Below are 17,920 nucleotides of genomic sequence, written 5' to 3' on the forward strand. Positions count from 1 at the left end.
CTAAATCACTTTGGAGAAGCACAGGAAATTAACAAAGGAGCCTCCCACTTATAAGGAGCACACCCTTGCCAAATATAAAGCTAATCCTATGTTCCACTACTTCTCTTTGGTCACAGCTGTTAGCGTGGATGTCCGCTTCCAGCCTCTGGGGTCTATTCCAGCAGACCTCATTATGACTGCTCAATGCGCCAAATGGGGGTGAGAATAAACAAATCATAAAGGATGAAATGACACCATTGAGCACCCAGGAAGCCATGCCTCCTCATTTAATCGTCCTCTCTCCAAACTCGCATGGCCACAGCTCACACTGAAGTAAACGGCATTAAGCAGATCCACTTGAAAGTGCGCCCCCTGGCTAGGATAGAGGAACCAGTAAGAAGACATAAACTTCCTCATCTCTGCATTTCTCAGAGAATAGATGGAAAATAAAAATGCACCATGAGGAGATTTGATGTTTTGTTTAAAAAAAAAATACTGTATAATGGAGACTCTTAAGTCAACGTGGATATAAAATCAGAGAATTGGCAGCTTTTGAGAAAAGCACTAACACTACTAAGCGGAGTTTGACTTTAATATATAGCTGATCTGAGAGATCCTGTGTGTCACAGTCAAGGCCTAAATTTTGAATTTACTCTCGTCCATCATGAACTTGATCCTGTGTTCCTCTGTGCAAGAAAGATGAGTAATCTCCCTTCACATTTTCAAAGCAGCAGGCACTGAAATTACCGGCGCAAAACAATGCTCAATTGTCTTCATTCAATCAACCATCAGGGCTCTGGCTGAGGAACAAGACGTCCTCCTCTGCTCTGTCCAAAATGAACTTTGGATAATAGCAGGTGACTCAAGTGACGCTGGGATAAGAGCAATGACTAAGTGTCTACAATTTTTTTCTTTATCAGTGGGTGGAAAAAATGGAATTTCATTCCGACCCAACACCGAACTCAACACCTGTTCACCCCTTTCTACAATTTCCAACTACACTGAAGCATGTATTGCGAATATCCCAGCATGCATTGCACAAAATGCAGCTTGGACATGTGCATGTATTTCTCAATTTAATCTTAATTGTGCAGGTTGGTAGACAAACACATTCGTAGTTTTTCTTGTGGAAGGACATTCATGATAAGATAAGATTGAAACCAATGCATGGATTCTACCTGGAAACACACCACAGCAAAATTGCATGTTTAAGTTGTCTCTCCTGTCATTCTCAAAACTTAAACCTTTAATAACCATTTTGGGGCCAATTGGAAGCAGTGAGAATAAGCCATGAACACAACCCACCTATGAAGTTTATTTGTCGATCTTGTCAATTAACAAAAATCTAGAAATGTGAAGTAACGTCCCACATGTTCACTTGTTCTGTTTGAGACTGTGTGTGTCTGCTGGCTTGTGTTGGAACCGGTTTTCTTTATTAGTGTACGATCTCCTTCATTAAAACCAGCTGCCTATGACTGAAAATGACCATAAGAAAGGGGGGAGACTGAACCCAATCAGTAAATCTTTACACTATGTCCCTTTAATGCTCTGTAGCAGTGTCAGGAACCATATAGTTAGAAGATATTTTTCCTGGCTCAGTCTAGAATTCAATTCATTTCACTTTAAATTGTTCACATACCCTTTTAAAAGCAAAGATCATTGCTGCTTTCACTTCGTAGCTGACCGGTTCCATATATGCAGTTTTTATGATTAATTAACAAGCTGATAATTTTGCTAATTGAGATGGGAAATATTCAAGACACTCATATATTCCTGAAGCCCAAAATGAAAGACAAGTAAACGCATGAAATTTGAATATGAAAAGAGGAATCAAGTGGAAGTTTAGATCCATTTAAAGGAGAGGTAGAGGATTCATCCATCTTTAAAGACCCTGATAACGTATTTTCTCAAACAGCCTCTTTCTTTGGGCTAAGGATTAGGAAAAGGACACCAAATAGTTTTTCAAACAGTTCAGAATTACTCCACATGAGAGACGTATCCATCCATCCAGTAAATTATTTGTGTTTTTCTTTGTGCTTATCTCACAGTTTTGAAATGGAAGAAGCTCACTTGAACAAAGACGGGTCCCACCAATCACAAGTAAGCAACCTTCGTACTAAAATCTTGTTACAGTTGTCGTTCATCACTGAAGAACTCATAACCTTTGAATTGGAATTATTGGTTTATTGGATTAAAGCTGCTTGTTTCTGGACGCAGGAGCAGGAAACAGCAGTTCCTTGTATGAAATAGTACAAAACAAGAAAATCATGTGGTGTCCTGATGACAGTGGGATATATAATATCCCCTCTAGCAGTTTGCAGCTGGTGACTGAATCAGCCACAGGATGTCTTTTTTATACGGCTTTAATGCTCATTGAACAATTCAGCGCCTCAAGGTAAAAGAAATATGGTCATTGAAGTGGCTCCCTTCAGGATGAAGATGATTATGGTTTTCAGTGGCATTTGTTCCGTCCCACCCGAGGTTGAACGTATATAATAAAATACCACCCCTCCCCATCCAAGCATCTACACGGAATGGGACATGTACCATGAAAATGTATACAAGCTTGACATTTTTGACAGGGAAGCTCTGGGGAGGCGTGTGTTGAAGGTCACGGGCCGAAGGGAACATGTGATATTGAAGCTGTAAGTCTTGTAGGCTTCTGTAAATCGGATGAGTTGCTGGGAGCATAGCTAAATGTACACACCCTTAGATTTTCACTTTAACGCTACTGGAAGGGCAAAAAAAATTATCATTGTAGTGAGTCCTTTCCCTCTATTTGAATGCAGTGTCACTACAGGCTAAGACTATATAACGTTTTTTATACTATGATAATGACGCACTTGAATCAACACACTTGAAAGTGCATCAGGGGCATATGTGTGGATCCTGCCTCCAACTAAAAACCCTTGGGTAAAGCTTTACAGTGTAAATTCATACAAATGGGATTACATCACTTCTAATATCTTCAGAGGTGTGAAATACCTGTAAAGTTTCCGGTTTACACACAGCTGGACAGGCAAACATCTGCCTAAGTGCTCAAACCTACTGGTTCCCACTAGGACCTCACACAAGATGAAATAAAAATGTATTTTCTACTTTTTTCATTCATCATCCCACATCATTGAAAAATCTTACCTGTGAACATTCATTTCCTGAGGAGGCTTGGTGGCTTTATCATAGGCAACTTTTGCAGAAATCCCAATGGCAATGATGAGCGCTATGACCCCGCAGGTGATGTACACCGTGGCGTTGGTCTGGTCCAGCTCCGGGTCGTACGTGTCGCCTGTAGGCGCCGGAGACGGGGGCTGGGTTTTGATCCAGTCCGGGGTGTTGTAGTTGGTGCAGCTCCTCTGCTCCAACCGCTTCCCCCGGTCCGCGCAGCAGAAGCGCAGGAAGCAGCTGCCGCAGCAGAAGCGGTGGTCGGTGTTGTTGCAGGCGAACTCTTTGTCGTACTGCCCGCTCACGTCGTAGTAGCCCAGGCAGGTGTCGTGCTGGACGACCGAGGGAGCCTGGAGCTGCGTGATCTTCCCCGGGACGGCCGCGGCCGCCGGGACCGCCGTGGAGCTGCCGTTGACCTCCTTCACCTTTGGGGGCCTCCTCGGCGGGGTTCTGGTCTTCTTGTTGGCGGTGGCGGAGCACAGGACATTCAGTGGGTCTAAGTAAATCAAAAGAAGCAGAAGGTGCTTTATCCCCATCATTTGAGGACGCGCTGGTGTTTGTCCTTTTGCCTCCACTCTTCTGTCTTTTCTCTCTCAGCGTCACTCTTCCACCTCTTACCGAGTGGAGCTTCTTGAAGGTTTCTTCATCGCAGTGGCTCCTTTACGCGTCGCGCTCTCACTGACGAACTTTGACTGGCAGCTTTCTCGCATCTTGTGTATCTTCAGACTTTGTCGTCATCAACCGCTGAGCTCGTTTTCTTACAGAAATTCGCTTTGAAAAGGCGTCTTCTTTGCTTTTGGTCTGCAGAGACGTGGCACGACCCGATGTCCTCCAGGGAAATTGGTCTTTTCTTTACCATGAGCGGTTGTTCGTGTGTATGACCGAGTCTCTTAGTTTCGCTGCGTAGAAGAGATGTGTGAATACACGGTGCATTAGTCGGCAGACTGAACTTAAGGTTAGGTCATCTATCAAGAACAAACTTTATAAATGAACAGACGTAACGGAAAGAATCTGGATCGATTATTGGCGATAGTTGGACCGGAGAACACTTTCAGCACCACGGACAGCGCCCAAGTTTCCATTTGGTTTGGTTTGAGCTCCTCGGCTACAAAACTACACAAGTTCGATCTCACTCTGTGATATTTCAACTTAAAAATAACACATATTAACATTTAGGTAAAATAACAAACACTATCAGCTTGCATGAATTGAGCCTTAACTTCTGTTGTTTTTTCAAACGAGAGATTGAAAAAAAAGTGTTAGGTGGAAATAAAAAAGTGGATGATGAAGACTTACCGGGTTAGTGGTGGCCGGTAAACCAGGGATGTCTCAGCCACTGCCACTGAATCAAAGAGCCTCAGCAACACAGAAGCCAAGACCTCCCTCTCCCTCTCTCTCCCTCCTTTCCTCCCTCGCTCTCTCCTCTCCGGCCCGCCTCTCTCTCTCTCTCTCTCTCTCTCTCTCTCTCTCTCTCTCGTCACCGATTCAGGCACCTCAGTTAATTATCAATCCCGATCTCCCCCCTCCTCCTTCTCCATCTTCGGTCATATGCCTCCGGGCTCCACTCGATAACTGGCGGAGGTGGAAAAGCACAGGAAGACAAGAGTGTATTATGGAAGTTGTCTGTGCGAGAGGCGATGAGGCGCTGCCGCCGGTGTCCATTCACGCTCCAGCGCGCACTCAAGCTGCATCCACTCACAAGTCACCAATCACGCCCCGCGATGCATGCCTTGTGTATTCGCCTGGTTTACCTTGGAATTACAAATCAAACGCTGTCCCGGATTTGGTTGTTTAAAAATATCTGGCGTGCAAAAGGGGAAATGTTAATCTGTCTTTCAAAGTATAAACCTGCTGGATTTCTGAACCTGCCTCATGTTTGCTTTAATTCAGATGTCCCCAGTTTATGTTAATAATCCACGTTACTGTCTTATTTAGTCAAAGCCTACTTTATTTTTAACTCTGCTATTTGAACAGGACAAGGACAGGATTGAAATGCTGTGTCTCTCTGATCCCCGATGGAAGTAGACAGAACATATAAGTACTAAGGCACACGCCGCATGATAGCAGTGCAAACAAGAATAGTGCACAAATACTTCATGGGAAGTAATGTATATCCATAGGTTGTAGTAAATAACAGGTAAAGATAGCAGCAGATGTAGTATGATAGAAGCATTTACAGTAACAAAAAGAAGTGAAAGGGTGGTCAGATCAAAGTCAGGCTCTTTATAATACCTTTTACATTTAAATTATTCAGAAAATAGCAACTTTATTTACAAAAACATATTCAACTTCCAAAGTGGAGTCACCCTCATGTCCACTGTATTTCAAACATGGGACAGTGGCGCATATTTTAAGCAGCTGCTCAAAGACACTGGGGGAGGAACAGTTAACTGACAGAGGCAGGACCAGATCCTAGAGGCTGAAGTCGACAGCGCAGGAGTCAATCGGACCGAGCAATCCTGCCTCACCAAGCAAGCAGTCAGAGCGGGGAAGCAGCAAAGACCCACAGCTAGACCGACTGCATACATCCTGGCCTCTGCTAAACTGGCAGCTATTGGTGCTTTTTCACATCACCCAATCTTAAAAATGTTTGCTTTCAGACTCTTTGAATTTCTATGTTATTCTAAAAATTCTGACAAAGCTCATGATGAGTTATTACTGTATTACTTTCATGACTTTATTAGCAGGTTTTCTCGTCACAAAACTTCCCAGATTCCACTTTCCTCTCAGAACTCTAAATGTATTCTCAGATTTACAACTTTAATTTGAAGTAACTCAAAGTTATTACTCCTAACTTCATATTAAGAGTCCACTTTTCTCTCTGGGTGGACTTTTATTCTTAAAATTCAAAGACTTAAATTTTTCCTGATAAACAATCTCAGTGTGATGATATTCTCCAAATCCTGAGTCTGAAGGATTCTAACTATTTCAATTCTTTTACACTTCAAAATGCCGCTTTTCGAGCCTGCATGTTTTAATTATAGATCATTAACTTTAGTAAAGCACTCTCTCCAAAGACATCACAAGGACAAATATCTTGTGTCGAGAGTATTAATGACAAATAATATATTCCTCATTTCAATGGTGGCTTAATCGTATTCATAACTGTGTTTTAATTTGGTCAAATCTGGCTGCACCAGATGGTGAAAATCACCACGTTGAAACACCCAGGTAATTTGACAACGAGAGGAAGTTGTGTCAAATTGACTTTCAAATACTTTGTTGTCCTCATTCACTCAGTCATCATCCGGTGAGTCAAAGCTCATCCATCTGGTGCACTGACGGAACCTTCTGCCAAGATGTGGCTGTTTCAGGCAGCATGAGAGCGATTTGATCAAGGTGAGCACTGTTCGAGAGATATGTGTCGTTATCGTAGAGATGTTTGACGCAGCCTCTAATAAGTCAGTGTTATCGCACTTATTGGGACCATCTGCAACATTTAACCTGAAGTTATTACAATCAAGAGAGAAAGAGGAAACAACAGAGGAATAAACTTTGGTGCCCAGACCCTGACAGAAAATAGAACTACAAAGAAGTAGTCCTATGAATCTGATATTTTGGGATATGAAGGACAGAACAGAGACGCTGGTGGTGATGATGAGGAATGAAGTACGAAGAAGGGTTGCTCATGGAGGCTTCTGATTGGAGGGTTAAGGGGAGATGATGATGAGTTGAAGTGGTGCAGGGGCGGAGGGTGGTCCCTCAGCGATCAGATACAGACCTGACAGGAGGGAGAGAGAGGACATTTAAATGTTGACAGCCTACGGGTGATTGGCTCAAGGCGAGTGTATCAGGTTGTGATTGGGAGTAAAGAGAGAATGTGGAGCTTATAAGAGATGGTGGAAACTGTGAATGTGACTTAAGAGGCTAGAGAATAGTGTTCGCTAACTTCTAACTATCTTCTCTGATTCATGAGTGTGTGTGTCCATCTCTCCTTTTCCTCTGTGGCGAGGGCCACTGACACAGCTTTATTTCTTGTATGACTGTAGTTATTGCTGGCTATTGGAATGTGTAGAGAATTTCAAGAAAGAGCTTCAGAAACAACTTACCAACCTTGTACCTTTAACAGCTATAAACACACCAATCTTTATGAAAGTAGCCTTGATTACAAAGCCTGACTTGTTGGGCACAGGACACTCTTGTTTTATGACTCACTAAACTTTTGTCTACTGGTAAGTTTGGAAATTTAATGAAATATACATGCTGTATATAACATTAAGTTTCCCCTTGAGCCAACTCTTACCATCTTATCACAGTTCTTCATCAAACGACAAAAAGTTGATATAAATTCAGACACATTCAAACCCCAGACTGAATGTGTCCATGGCTGCAGCATATATATATATAGTCTTTTTGGACACATTTCCCTTAAGAACTCTCCCCGACAGTTTCCAGACGGCTTGACACCCTGTAACTTCAAATAAACTTGTCCTGTACAGTGTGAGCTCTTACTGGCTTTTCCACAAACAGGTTGCTTGTCAGGGGCTTTCCTGTTGCTGTAACAAACAAGACAGACATAGATACTATGACAGCCTCAGACTCACTCACTGCTCCCTCTGCTGTCTTTTGCTTTCTTCCTTTTTGCAGGTGGAGACAGGTCGGGACGGACAGAGACACCTGGACAGTTAGAATATTTATTATTTTCATCAGCTCCTCAATCTCTTTCTTTCTTTCACCCTCACCTGGACACAGTATTGCAGTTATTATCAATACTGTTATTAACAGGCATTGCCATTGGATATTGATGCGAGTGGTCAAATACATTTTCAAGAACTTCTCATCGACTTGTAAAAAGTTTCCTGCAATACTAGTACAACCTGGTTTTGCCCGGCACCCGGGGCTTGATGCCCAATCAAAGACTCTTAAAATACCTATAAATTCATAAAATACTCTCCCAGCAAACTTTGGTATCCATTATGTAGCTTTCATCTACCTGAGGCATTGGTCAAATTGCTATTCTTTTGTTACTCTTAGTTATAGAAAACTAATTTTAATCAAATGGAAGCAGGCTACAACCCCTCCTTTCTTATATACTCTATTTGTTTTTACTGTTTTATGACACTGTATTACTGTACTTGTAAATATATTGCTTGTATCTTAATTACATAAAGTAGATGAAAAGGATGTTGTTATTTAAGATATTTATACTAAAAAGAAATAAAAAATATAATTGAATGGGGTCACAAGATGAATCTGAGCAGATGCTTGATAAAGAGTTTTGTTTGTGTTTGTTTAGCTTCGTTCTTGCAACTTACTGAATAGCATAAGCTCGAAAATTATGTTTAATTTTAGGCTTATGATGTATTTGCTTCCTTGAAACTTTGATAAGAGGTTGTTGTGGACTTTGCATTGTTTTAAATGGTCAAGTTAAAAAATATGGAAACCAGCGGCTGTGGCTCAGGGGTTAGAGTGGTTCGTCCTCTAACCATATTGTCGGTAGTTTGATCCGAGTCTTCCCTAGTCTGCATGCCAAAGTGTCCTCGGGCAAAATACTGAGCCACACATTGCCCCTTCTCATAGATGTTTTTAACATTGCCATCATCCTACAGTTTCTAACCATTGTAAACCTGTGACAGGCTCTAGAATATTCAGACGGAATTCTGGTTGAATGCATGTAATCAGGACTTAGTTGTCCAAAGCACCTTATTTCACACTGCTCATCTGAGACAAAAGAGGAGGAAGAAGAAGTGGACTTTAATTGTTCACCCATACTTTAAACCAGTCATGTGATCTACCCCTGCAGGCCTTTTAAAAGAATTTTAAAAAACTCGACAGCGCCCCTGACAGCGCTGTACAGATAATATGACAAGGAGACAAGAAAAAGTGCACAGAGCTTTTGATGAATGTCTTTGCACACTGGATGCTCTGGAAGACAGCATTTGCAAATTGGCCCTCCGTTCTTCTGTCAGTCAGAATGCCACATCAGATGGCATGTTGCGCACAAAGGGAAGAGGGATTGTCCATTAGTGTTAAACAGCTCGGAGTTCGCAAGCCTCAGCAAAAAGCGCTGACAGGTAACGGCAGGGTCGACACTGGCTGAAGAATAATGAGACCATAATTCCACAGAAGAAAGAAATAGTGGATGACACCGAAGAGATCTGGAGCTCGGAGTTTGCTTACCACAGCAGCAGCACAAAACAATCTCACTGGGAAAGGGATCCAGCTCCTCACACCAAAGGGGGACGGCTGTTGAAAGCAGTCACCATGTATCTGTCACGTTGATCAGTATCACAGATATTTGTCCCACTTTCAGGGCGAGGACTGTGGTCACGTGACATGCTGAGTGGGAGTTGAGTCATACATTTGACTTCACACTCAAGACCAGACTCCTGACTTCACTTGGACTTGAGCCTTTTGACTGGAAAATACTCGATAGCTTCAACTAAACCCCTAGATTAAAAAGTATGTTATTCAAAAATTGTCCTAAGAATTAATCAATTTGCTGAATCAATGAATGCTATTCATTACCATCAAGCGACACGCAATCCTCAGATCAAGAGTGCTTCAGGGACTTTGGGGGCAACAGGTGAGAAGGAACCTGTGTAGCCTTACATCGAACCAAACACACACACCCCAGACCACAATATTTTACTCTTCAAAATTGTATATTTACAATCAAAACTATAAACACTGTCATACTGTGCAGACACATACATAAAAGTAAAGAAGTAAAGTTTAAGTCTAAACCTTCACTTTCATCCCAGACACATTTTACAGACACATTTAGACATTCTTGTCTTTTGGCAGAAAGTTAGTTGCATGGGGCCACAGTGGTAGGGCTAAGGGGTGTATTGGGACAGGGGCTAAATTATCATTGCTGTGGACTAGCGTAATTGGTAGCTCTTGGCGGCTGCTCTCTGCTACGGGCCCCAGGCGACTGCCTGCTATGCCTCTCCTATAGCAACTCACTTACACCTGATCAACAATGGTTTCTGAGTTTCAGTAGAAAATCATGAAGTTAATGAGTCACAAATGGACAAAAAACATATCAATGATTATTCATTTACATCCAAGAATGACAAGGTTGTCAACACAAAACACACTGCAGTCTGCAAACTGTGTGGTTCCAAAATTAGAGATGGAGAAAATGCAGCATCCAACCTCGTTAAATATTCGAAGCTGTGGAAAGAACAAGAAGTCGACGCTATGTAAACAGTTTGCGAGCTAATTCTCAGCTAACATTAGCTTAGCAGCTAAGTATCCTAGTTATATAGCTTTCTTAAATCATTAAAGCTTAGACCTCCTGCAACACAATGACTAGGTCCCATCTCTTCTCTGCAGGATCTAACTGGTCTATATTTTGCGTTTCAATCAGGGATTTTACTTGGGTAATGATTTGGCTTAACTCAGTGCACCGGACCAAAATGTCTGCCCCAGTTCTGTTGCAGAGGGGAATTTGCTCTCCTCTGACAGCGGCCCTGTTCAAGGGTCCGTTCTGTCGCCTTTGTTAATGAGCCAGGAGGCTTCAATGTTTCAAGAGCTCAAAACTCGATGCAAGAGCATCTTATCACCATTTTGGTGTGGCTGCATGTGCATCATTAAAGAGGCTGTGCAGCACATATCCCAATGACCTTGAAGGTGTCGGATCCTCCATACTGTGCCTCTTAACTTAAAGCAGCAACAATATGGATAAAAGGTTTCGGGTTGCCTGGGATCATTGAGATGTTTCCAACCTTGAAAACTTCACACTTAAAACTCAGAATCAAGCTCCATGTCTTTGTCACATTGTTTACTTTTGATCAGGTTAGTTTTTTGTTTCACATTTTAATTTAGGGCACAGACTAAAGAATGTTGTATGATGTGCGTTCGTCCTGTCGGGCTGCGTCTACCTATGCTTGACATTGATTCGTTTGTGGGAGGACTGCGTGTCTGATGTCGGCGTGTGTAGTGAGTTGGGTGGGTAGTCGTCTTTTTGTTTGAATGATAGATTGAATGAACTGGTTCACTTTGTTAGTTCCGGTGCCAGTATTGTATTGTGGTATAACTACCAGCAAAAGGAAGGTCCTTGTCATTCAAACTTTATATCGTCGGAGGTGAAGATTAAAAGCAACTCTGCGAACTGCAGAAAGTGTCAATTGTTCACTAAAGTGTTTTCACACTGCAAACCAATCTAACCACGGCTCTGTTTGATTCAGACAATGACCACAAGTCTTGGTCAGGATGAATTTTGGTCAGTTCGTTTGACCGTAAAATGAAGAAAGTCTAAGGGTCCTTACAAAACAAGTGTGGTGTTGAATCTCACTTTATTACACTAAATTGCCTCTTCCTCTCTCCGGCCAGTTTAATATTACAACCGGACTCAAATTATTATAGACAGTGGATCTGCAGGAGTCTTCCAAGTTTCAGACGCCCAACTCTGTCTTTTCAACAAACTTACTAAAGCTGGGCATCCAGTGAGACTGAGCTGATTCCTGTAATTTGTTTCGGTTCGACGCACCTCACTGCTCTGCGATGCATGCTAGTGGATTATAAACTACACTAAACCGTGTGTGAGGGGATGAGTCGTACCTCAAAGCATACGTAATGAATACCTAAAGAATGCAAAGTAGGGTCAAGGGAAATAAGACTTTCGCATAGTTGTTTGATTGTTTGCTTTTTTGTGTGTTTTTAAGATGCTGCGTAAAAGCGGGGTATGAACTCAAGGTGCAGAATCAGTGTGTGAGGGAGGGAGAGGAAATTACTGAGATTTCCTCAGAGGAGATTGTTGATTGCAAAGACTAGAACAAAAAGAGTAGAGTGTGTGTGTGTGTGTGTACGTGTGTGTGTGCGTAAGTATGTGTGTGTGTGTGTGTGCAGCACACCATCACAGGCGTTTTGTGACAAATAAACACACATTTATAGACGACATCGGGCCGTCAGAAGAAAGGCAAATAAAGTGAAGTTTTAAGAGAGAACACTGGTCTTTAGAGGGACACTGTGTCACTGATATATGTCTGGCACACATATAAAACCAAATAATAATAATTTTTGTTTAAGGTTATTGTTCTAATGGAAAGAGGAGTCGTGCATCCTCATCGCGCTGGTTCAAGTGATTCCAATAGAAAATTGAGTGTAATGAAAGAAGGACGCCTGAGGAAACCGAGGCCTTACAGCTGAGAGAGCGGATTATTCCCTCCTTATCATCACTTGTGCAACACTAATGATCCAGAGGGAGGCTAGATTAGAAGGTGTAAACCGTAGATCACAGTGCATTTGTCTTGTTTAGCTGAGATTGTGGCGCTAAACTCATTTCACCTCTGCTCTATAGCCCAACTTCAAATCGAGTGCCGGGGCCACTGTTTTGTAGGAGGAGCTCCGGACTGCTGTAACGAACGGAGACAAAAGCAATCGCTCCTTTTTAAACTCCAGGATTTGTTTTTGTTTTGTTGAACGCGTCTTTCGTAATAAGCGATTACCTTCACCCGTGTTAGCAGATGTTACACGGAAAACGCACACTCAGGCCCAACATGAACCCGGCTGCCAGTTGCTAGAGGTCACAATTTATGGCCAATCATTCCTTCATTTGTTCTTGTTAAGTATGTCATAATTGTAACGGTCCATGGCTGCAAAGCTTCCGAGCACTAATCATGAATGACAACTCTCATGTAGTCAGTACGTGCGTCGGATGTGATGCCATTATTTCTACTCAGCAGGCCAGACACTATCTGGGGTGGATTACTGCTGCTCACAGTCCCTCGTCTTGTTGTTGTTGTCGTCGTCGTCTTTGTTGTCCGCTGGTGTCGGTGCCTCCATGTCGCAGGTAGGACGCACCAGTAAACACAGCCTGCAGCCCGAGCAGAGAGTGCCGACTGTGACAAAGTCCATTCTGTCAGTGGCATCCAATCAATAACAGCCTCAGCGGCGTCCCACAGCATGAGCTGCAGTTGTGTCGAGTCGGGAAGCAAAATGTGCGAAAAACAAAGCCGCTTCTCTTTTTCAAATCTGATCTCACATCAGATTTGAGGGGGGGGGGGGGGGGGGGGGTTGGAGGAGGAAGAGGAAGAGAGAGGAGCTGCATACAAAAAAAAGCCCAAACAAAATCTTGTCTCCCCTTTCCAGGGCTTGATCCCTTCCCCCAAGAGAAGAGTTGTTAAATTGTTGCTGCATACTAACAGGCTCCTCTGAATCAATTACCATTTGGATATAAATGTCAGAGCTTTGGAAACTGTCACCGGGCAGAGACTGAGAGGAAGCAGAGGTTTATTAAGGATTGGCATAGATGCTGAGGGTTTCATAAACACACATTCGCGTTGAAAAGGAAACCAAATGACATTTTTCCAATTAAACCACCAACGTACACTTGGATATGCAGCACAGAGGCAGAACACAGGAAATGAAAAATCCACATTTGCATTGAATTTATCCACGCAGTGTGTGTGTGTGTGCTCAGCAAAACCTCCAGCTGCATTTTACAGCAGGTTGCTCTAACCTCTCCAGAGACTCCAGAGAAGTGTGAGTTGTCGTGGAAAGCTAATTACGCAGGGTTGAGGCGGGCTACAAAAACATTCACAGACTCTCAGCGTGACCTTTGCTCTCGCAGCGTAAGCTTTGCATGTAACTGAAAACAGGGGTCCGAGAATCATTTCCTCAGTTGCAAGCGCTTTCTGTTAGTGTCTTGGAGAAAGCAATAAGGCTGAGTGATTGAATTGTCAATATAACATTTACTTTTAATAACCTGGAGGCAATAAGGACTTGACGTGTATCATGAAAAGAGGAACCTCTTGAGACTCCCTCTTCCTCACATGGTGAGTGGACAGTGTTTGTTAGAATGAGCAACAATAGTGCACAATTGTGTCCAGGCTCCGGCTGCAGAACAGTGGAGCTGTGTCACTTGGTTGTGATATTGTCTCATAAACGTGTCTAGATACAGGCGTGTATGGAATTAAATTCACGTTCTCATATCCTGTACAATACAAGGTCAAATGGTGCCATCTGACTTTAGTCTTTAAAGATTTAATCTCTAACAATTACTCATTCAAAATATGTATGTGGTCTACAAGTGTCTGTATATTATCCAACAATGCTCAAACCCAGAGAAAACTCCAATTTTATCCAAGGTAACATTTCACTTTGATCGCTTCTGAATTTAGCCATAGCCACTTCACCTGTTTCCCTCATAACTTCAAATGACAAATGATGAAGGAAAAACTCAATGCTAGCAGGTCTTTTTTTTTTTATTGGTCTCTCATAATGGATCAACAATATTCATTGCTGTGCTGCGTAAAATGAATGAAAACCCTTAATACTCTGATTTGTGCCTGAGTCACGTCAGATACATTTTCATTGGCGTTGGTGGTGAAAACAACTTCCTTGACGCGATGCTGCTTCACGACATCATCAAACTAGGTCTTCTGATGATTGAGAAACTCCTCCTGGCACACATATTGTTTGTTAAATACAGAATGTTTAAAGAGGAGCTGTGGAGGCAATGACTTTTGTAGTCGTCAGTTTATTTACCAGAGAGAGAAATGTCATTAAGACTCTTCCCCTTAACCTTTTAAAATGTTTCACTCCCCCAAGTTTGTGTTGAAATGCATTTTTAAGTTTAATGTATATTACCATTATACGTATCATACAAAAAGTAGAAAAGTGACTTGCATTAATTCCCAAAGTATTTATTGAACTGTGTCACTCTTAAATGAATCAATCACACTTATTTGGCTGGTTTATGCGGCAGCCACAAAATCTGAAATATAAACATTTATTAGCAATTTCAGCCCATTGAAATTAACCATCTTGTTTTTAAGGGCATACTTAACACAAACATACTAAATACTAAAACTACTGCACAGTGGTTTTATGCCTCTGCCAACCTGAGTAGTTACCATCTACATATTTTTTGCTAGGTTCGTGTAAGGTCACTGTGATAAATTGCATTCTAAACAACAAAATAAAAAATATTATATTAAGGGAATAATATCTATTGGTGTGTGCAATTTGGTGCAGCAGGTAAGGGGACTGCTGGACCTTGGCAAAGGTATGAACTCTACTGCGTGGCACTCTTGTTCTCAATAAGTTTACTAGTTTGAATATTTGCTGTTTATGTAAATGTAATCAGTGATTCCTTATCAATACTCCTGAGACTGATGACGGCAGCATCTGCATGAGAGTGCATTTGTGCATGAATAATTCTCTATTGTCACATTATGTGTGGTGTTTGTTTTTGCTTGTGTGTTTAATCTGGAGTGATGAGACTACTGAAGTGTTTCCTTTCAAAAAACATCAAAACATCACCAGAGGTGCAGGAAAGAGAAAGATTATGTTCTACACCTGCAGAGCCTCACTGGTCCTTCTCCTTTCCCCACTTATTGTTTTTAAACTAAAATTTTACTTGTTGGTGTATCTCAGAGGGAAAATGAAATCTAATCTGCTTATTATATGCACACACAGACACACACAATGGAAATGTTGAACTGTGCATATTGGAGAGGGCGCAAAGACAAAGTTCGGGTTCAGCAGCATGAACACAAAACAATAAAACAAAAAAAGATTAGTAAATGTCGGCTGAGGAGGAAAATGTGAAACTCTTGAGGCAGAAACATCCCTGAGTCCGCCCATACTTATGTGTCAGTCGGTGACCGGCTGCAGCAGGAGGACGCACGGAGCCAGAGCTGGTGTGAGATGATGACAGATATGGTCACATATCACTGTGCACGGCAACTAAAACACAAGACAGGATCCCACTCATTCCAGCCAAGAGTGAAGTTCGCTTCATTTTGTCCACTTAACGCACCAGCACCACCTCCTAGTCGGCCTTTATCGCCTCCATCACTCCACTTAATCAAAAGTGCTGGCTTAAGGCTCCCTCTAATCAGACCAATTAGACTTATAGGCCTCGTCTCTCTGGCGGATGTCCTCTCACTTCAGGAAATGCTGGCTTCCTCCTGCCTGGTTGGCTGGCGGGGGCCCAGCTCAGCTTTCAGAGAACAACCTTGAGATTTTTTGTTTTTTTATGCTGCACATAACCTTTACCTAACAATGGAGGTCAATTAAGAAGAAATTGTTTCTCCTGATGACAGTTGAGATAAATGCCTCTCCGAGGTCTAAAAGGAACTCTATGTTCATTAGGACGTTCATGCCAGGAAGACAAATCACCAACAGAAAAGGGCACTGGGTATTACTTCCTCCATTTCCTGGGTTGTTTTCCTTACCGACACTGACAGAAGACGCCACGTCACTGACTGTCATCTGTCGCTGTTCTGACAGGCTTCAGTCAGTCAGACCTGTCAGACTAAACATCAGATGAGTGTGTTTTCACACTCTACAACGTGACGACCGCGCTATGAGGTTTAGTCATCACGAGCGAGGCCTCACATGGCTCTTCATAAAGGGCCATGTGCGTCCTGTCAGAATTCATGGAGTGGTGTTTTTCACATTACATGGCCTCCACTGTTTTTAACGTGAAGAGAAATCTGTTTGAAGCAGAGAACCAAGTCGTCCCGTGACCTTGTTATAGTTTTTGACATTTGGGATTTCTGAAACATGTTTAATCTCAGGATAATCATGGTTAATCTGACAGCACTATCCATCACAGCCAGGTGTAATTACCTGTATATAGATCACTGTCACATGAAAGGGGCCAATAAGGGGAGCTCTGTGTTTGAACAGAAAACATTCAATCAAAAGGCCACAGGCAGCGGCAGTGACAGTCAAGAGCAGTGATTGAACAACAGTCCTAACCAGGACGTCTCTGCAGTGATGGCATCGCTCCCTGCTGAGCCGGACAAGTGCCACAATCCCATAAGGGGCCGCCAGTACCAGCCTTTTTTCTTTGAGCTGGTTTTTCAACCCTGTTTATCCATTTGTTTGTTTGTTTTTCAGCAGGATAAAGAAAAAAAACTACTCAACAGATTTCCAGGAACAACATATGTGCCAAGATCCAGTTCTTTAAATGTTGGTGCAGAACCAGCGCATGCTTTTCTCCCTCTCTCCATAAAATCGTGATATGTTTTTTGACATTTCCACTGATTCCTCAGAACATAACTCACTTCTTGATCGAATTTTTTTTTAATCTGACGTGTTTAGGAAACTGATAACTAGGAGTGTATGTGATTTGCAGCTTAATTGATTTGGTATATGATCTACAGGGTATAAGCTCTACTGGGTGACATTCAGTTTCTTATTCCCTATATTTGACCAGCTGGGTTCAGCGGAGCCGACACCACTGCAGGTCCTCCCCAGGTCAAAAATAAAAAGACACCTCCTCGACCTCCATGGAAGACGTCATGAGGTCAGAGAAGAAGACAACTGCACTTTTAGGCTTTTTCTTTTCATTTGATGATTAAAGAAGATTCATTTCAGTAGATGGAATTTTGTAAAACAACAATTATGTCTAGGCCCTACAGTGACAATGACAAATTCAACGTGGACTTCAAAAGGATAAACCTTATTTAATTTATTAGCAGCTCAACCAGTCGTGTGAGGATTTTCATATATGTGTTCCAATGTTTCTATCTCTATCTTGATGAAACTATAAAGTGCTGCCGCAAGGAATTTTGTGACAACATTATCTTCTTTCTTTTCAGCTGCCTGAGATCCCAACTCTCCCGGCAGAGATCCACGTACAGTCCCCCATATCTGGACACTTAAAAACTCCTTCAAACCCACGTGTTCACAAAAGGCTTTGGAAAAAATATATTCATTATGTCCATTAAGAATTTCAATGATAAATGAAAAACAGTTTGCCAATTTAATCAAAGAGGCACAGAGAGCTCAAACTAAAAGTAAGGAATCAAACAATCTGAGTGAACAATGGTTGATTTTTTTTCAGTTGAAACACTCTTTTTAAAATAGAGACTTT

General features: G+C 42.1%; 1 protein-coding gene across 1 annotated transcript in view; it reads right to left on the reverse strand.

Moving 5' to 3' along the window:
- The window catches only part of LOC128458679 (protein shisa-6), a 71,876-nt gene extending 68,196 nt beyond the window's left edge, over nt 1-3,680 (reverse strand). The window contains exon 1 of the mRNA XM_053443601.1: nt 3,118-3,680. Coding sequence (XP_053299576.1) covers nt 3,118-3,680 — 563 coding nt within the window. The remainder of the gene's footprint in view (nt 1-3,117) is intronic.
- Between the last annotated feature and the right edge of the window lie 14,240 nt (nt 3,681-17,920).

The sequence above is a fragment of the Pleuronectes platessa genome, chromosome 16 (assembly GCF_947347685.1).
Source record: "Pleuronectes platessa chromosome 16, fPlePla1.1, whole genome shotgun sequence".
In the NCBI taxonomy this organism is placed as follows: Eukaryota; Metazoa; Chordata; class Actinopteri; order Pleuronectiformes; family Pleuronectidae; genus Pleuronectes; species Pleuronectes platessa.